The 1,739-nt window shown below is 43.2% G+C and overlaps 1 protein-coding gene across 1 annotated transcript; it reads left to right on the top strand.

The window, feature by feature from the left end:
* Nucleotides 1-403: 403 nt before the first annotated feature.
* LOC147617001 (histone H2B.11-like) lies at nt 404-1,388 on the top strand. Its single transcript, XM_086776637.1, has one exon. It carries the CDS (start codon nt 450-452, stop codon nt 894-896), a length of 447 nt encoding a protein of 148 aa, XP_086632763.1. The 5' UTR covers nt 404-449; the 3' UTR covers nt 897-1,388.
* The last annotated feature ends 351 nt before the right edge of the window (nt 1,389-1,739 follow it).

The following is a 1,739-nucleotide window of genomic DNA, read 5'->3' as shown; positions in this document are numbered from 1 at the left end:
ATAATCTAAGGTGCACCTTAGACATATCAATTAATTAGTGGGGGCACTAATTAATTGATATGTCACTTGAAAGCGAATATGTCACTTGTGAATATAATAGTATTTGGAACTCCACCCTTAGAGGGGCTTCATAGTCTTTTGGGGGATCTCGTATGAAAAAGGCAAAGGTCATATGATATTATTTATTAGGAGGTTTTGTATTACCAAAGTATTCCCCCTCTCACCGCGGGAAAATTCGAAATGGTAACGGGCACAGCCGTTGGATGAAAAGCAATCGAACGGCGATGTTAGCCGGGATAGAGACGACCTGGCAATCTGTGCGCTGAATTTTGATTGGGTGAGAGAAAAAAGCTTCTATAAGTAAGATATCTGTTTCCCCAAACTTCTACTGTGCGTTTGACCATCGCTCGCTTGAAACTCTTGCAAATTTGTCTCCTCCGTTGCAGCCAATGGCACCCAAGTCCAAGGAACCCCCCGCTGCAGCAGCCGAGGCGGAGCAGAAAGCCCTCAAAACCACCAAGGCTGGGAAGAAGCCCGCCGGGAAGAAGCCCAAAGCCGAGAAGAAGCCCGCCGCCGCCAAGGAGGGCGGTGAGAAGAAGAAGAAGAAGGCCAAGAAGAGCGTAGAGACCTACAAGATCTACATCTTCAAAGTTCTCAAGCAGGTGCACCCTGATACCGGCATCTCCTCCAAGGCCATGGGCATTATGAACTCTTTCATCAACGACATTTTTGAGAAGCTCGCTCAGGAAGCTGCTCGCCTAGCTCGCTACAACAAGAAGCCCACCATCACCAGCAGGGAGATCCAGACGGCAGTCCGCCTTATCCTGCCCGGCGAGCTCGCCAAGCATGCCGTATCTGAGGGCACTAAAGCTGTCACCAAATTTACCAGTGCTTAAGTGATTCCGCTCTAATGGTGTTTCTTAACACCCCCAATTTGGTTTAGATTAGACACTCATGCTCAGGTCAAATGAATTAGCTTGGCCATGTCTAATTAGTCAGTTTTGTGGGCTACTTATGTATTGTATGCTGCCATCGTTTATGGTGGAGGGAAGTGTAGGAGGCGTCTCTTCGGCTTTACAAGCATCAAGTGTAGCTTTCAACATTGTGTGCGGTATTTGTTGGGCTTGAGTAGCTTCACTAGTCTTAGATGGGTACAGATTCGGAAAAGTCATACTCTAACAGAGCTCCATGAAGTGGAATTGTTGAAAGGAGGACAGCCAGCAATTGAGCATTGGCAAGATCTCTCCATTGAAAGGGATTTGCATGTTCTCTTAGGTATTGAACTTTAGTATTAGCACTTTTGTGTATGTTCAAGTTGAGCAGTAGAGTTGCTATTAAATAGCATTAGGAAAAGAACACAATGATGTAAAATGGGCTCTAATGGTTGATAACTCCATGAATCTATAAAATGAAACCTAAACAATTTATAGACTCTAATGTTCAAGGCTTGTCTGAGATTGTAAAGTGTTTCAATGATTTGTTATACCACATTAGAGGATTAGGATATCCCTTACTCTACTTATAAACAATCTTTTGAGAAATGGAGAATTGACCATGTAGAACTTGGTAGTCTTGTTGCACATAAAACCCAAGCATGCTATGTGAAAGTAACAACATATTATTTTACAAAGTGGATAGAATCAAGGGTACTAGAAAGGCCAATTATTATACCTCTACTAAATTTCTATTTGAGTCATTTCTAGGTTTGAACTCCATTCAAAGATAGTGAGTGATTGAGG

Source organism: Cibotium barometz, chromosome 37 (genome assembly GCF_041138505.1).
Source record: "Cibotium barometz isolate CiBa-2024 chromosome 37, ASM4113850v1, whole genome shotgun sequence".
NCBI lineage: Eukaryota > Viridiplantae > Streptophyta > Polypodiopsida > Cyatheales > Cibotiaceae > Cibotium > Cibotium barometz.
The sequence above is the reverse complement of the archived record's forward strand: the minus strand, read 5'-3'. Positions and strand labels throughout refer to the sequence as shown.

Coding starts and splice junctions, on each gene's coding strand:
- LOC147617001 (XM_086776637.1), top strand. CDS start 450: ATGGCACCCAAGTCCAAGGAACCCCCCGCTGCAGCAGCCGAGGCGGAG.